The sequence below is a fragment of the Sorghum bicolor genome, chromosome 1 (genome assembly GCF_000003195.3).
Source record: "Sorghum bicolor cultivar BTx623 chromosome 1, Sorghum_bicolor_NCBIv3, whole genome shotgun sequence".
Lineage (NCBI taxonomy): Eukaryota > Viridiplantae > Streptophyta > Magnoliopsida > Poales > Poaceae > Sorghum > Sorghum bicolor.
This window is the reverse complement of record NC_012870.2, coordinates 51,273,165-51,275,543: the sequence shown is the minus strand read 5'-3', so window position 1 is coordinate 51,275,543 and position 2,379 is coordinate 51,273,165. Positions and strand designations below refer to the sequence as shown.

The 2,379-nt window shown below is 50.1% G+C and overlaps 1 protein-coding gene across 1 annotated transcript; it reads left to right on the top strand.

Moving 5' to 3' along the window:
- Nucleotides 657–1,856, top strand: LOC8062808. The gene has a single exon (XM_002467313.2). The coding sequence runs from the start codon at nucleotides 657–659 to the stop codon at nucleotides 1,854–1,856; it is 1,200 nt and encodes a 399-aa protein (XP_002467358.2).

The following is a 2,379-nucleotide window of genomic DNA, read 5'->3' as shown; positions in this document are numbered from 1 at the left end:
ACGATCTTAAAAACATGGCGTACACAGAGCAACTTTTTGCGTGATGGATGCCTGCTCGTCCTAGAACTTTTCTCCAATACTTCAAAAAATTTCCAGATTATGAATCTTTTTTGCATATAATTCAGGTTATTTGAAATTCTGTTTCCATGCATGTGATGTAGACAAGTTTTTCCAGCTGTCTCCTCTTATATATGGTGCCTGTATCAATCCACTCTACAACAACTAAAATTTTCCAATTCTCATTCATATTCCTTATTAATTATGGAAATGTATAAATATGTTTTCCTAGTAGAAAACAAAGCAAAAAACGACGGTTTAAGAGTCAACAACACAGCAGTACAACGCCTACTTACTTATCAGCAGGAAATTAATATTTGTATGATCTACTGACGGTTAATAATTACTTCCTGGCTTGTGCATGTAGCAATTAATTAATTAATGAGTAGAGAAGCTGTATGCCATGGATGCATATCTCTTTTTTGCTGGCAATCGAAAAACGCCCCAGAAAAGATTTTCATAATAAATGACAAATGAGCCAGCAGTAATCAAAGAGCATCCTAGGCGGGCGGCAGTTTCATTTTACCTGTTTCTTGCCCTTGTTGTTAGACGACGCATAGCTAGAGCGCCATAGACGGCATCCGCATTCCGCAGCTAGCATGGGTTCCTCCATGAGCACGGCGCATTCCATGGAGCACGTCCCGGACGACGCCCTCGGCGAGGTTCTCGTCCGCGTCCCACCTCACCCCGCCACCCTCGCGCGCGCCTCGCTCGCCTGCAAGGGCCTGCACCGCTTCATCGGCGGTGCCCAGTTCCGCCGCGATTTCCAGGCGCACCACCACAAGAGCACGCCGCCTCCCCTGCTGGGCTTCTTCCATGACGACCAAAGCCTCCCCAACAACTTCCTGCCCATCGGGGACGACGACGGGGACTCGCCGGACCGCGTCTCTGCCGCGGCCTTTGACCCCAAGGACCTCGGCTGGCGCGTGGTGGACAGCCGCCACGGCCGGGTCCTCCTCCAAAGCCCTGACAGGGTCCGCTTCCTCGTCTGGGACCCCGCGGCTGGACGCCGGCTGTACATCAACGCGCCGCCGGCGATGCTGCAGCTGCAGCTTGCGGCGGCCAACCACCACTTCATGCTCCGGTACAACAACGCCGCCGTGGTCTGCGCTGCCGCCCCGGGGCCGGGGCACCTAGACCACAGCGACTGCCACGACTGCCCGTTCAGCGTCGTGCTCGTCGCGACCCCTGACCCCGGAACCACGGTGGCCTACCTCTACTCCTCGGAGCTGGGGCTCTGGAACGAGGTGGCCACCGCCGACCTGTCCATCAGCTCGTGGTTGCGCATCAGCGACAGACCGGTCGCTCTGGTGCGGAACGTGCTGTACTGGACACTGGTGCACCAATCCTCGTGCGTGCAGAGCAGCATCCTCGCCTTCGACCTGCACACGCACAGGCTGTACCTGATCGAGCAGCCAGTCTACATTTTCGACGCCGAGGAAGAAAACGTGCAGGTGATGGAGACGGCGGAGGACGGCCTGCTAGGGCTGGTCGCGGCGTGTGGCTTGAGTCTCCAGCTCTGGGTGCTGCGTGAGTACAATGGCCGTGGCACGGAGCGCTGGAGCATGCCCAGACAGATTGACATGTATGACTTGGCTCTGGCTCCCATTGGCTCCACACATCACTTCGACTTGGTCTGGATCCTCAGTGTGGAAGGCAGCAGGGTCGTTTTCGTGCGCACTGAAGCTGGCATCTTTGAGGTGGATCTCTGGAATGACCTGCTCAAAAGGAGGATCTGCGATGCCTACGACATTCAAGCTTTCTATCCCTACAAAAGCTTTTACTATCGAGGTACCTAGCTAGTCCTATATATATATATATATATATATATATATATATATATATATATATATATATATATATATATATAATCCATGCATCACTCTCCGTGAATTATATATATATATATATATGCTGCTTTTAATTTATATTTCATAACTGTGAGCCCTTTCCTCTGCGATGTCGAATGAAATTGATCGAATTTCTGAAATTGGTACAGCCAGGCAGGGAAAAACTAGTTCTCCTGCCTGTACAAGTTAGCATGTTATATTACAGGCAACTCCAGCGCCCGGCCGGGCAACAAGTTTATCATAGAGTTCATATAAATTTATGTTGGTACCTACTGTAAATTTTCCAGCCACCAGGCAACAAGTTTATCATAGGCCGGCTTTTCTTGCCAGGGAAATTGATACCTACAAATCTTTGGGTGGTCATAAAATTTATGATGCTTTTATTTCTTATTTCATCCCATTCGTCCCATAATGGATGAAATTAATTTTCTGTAATTTGATTCAGCAGCCAGGGAAAACTAGTTCTCCTGCA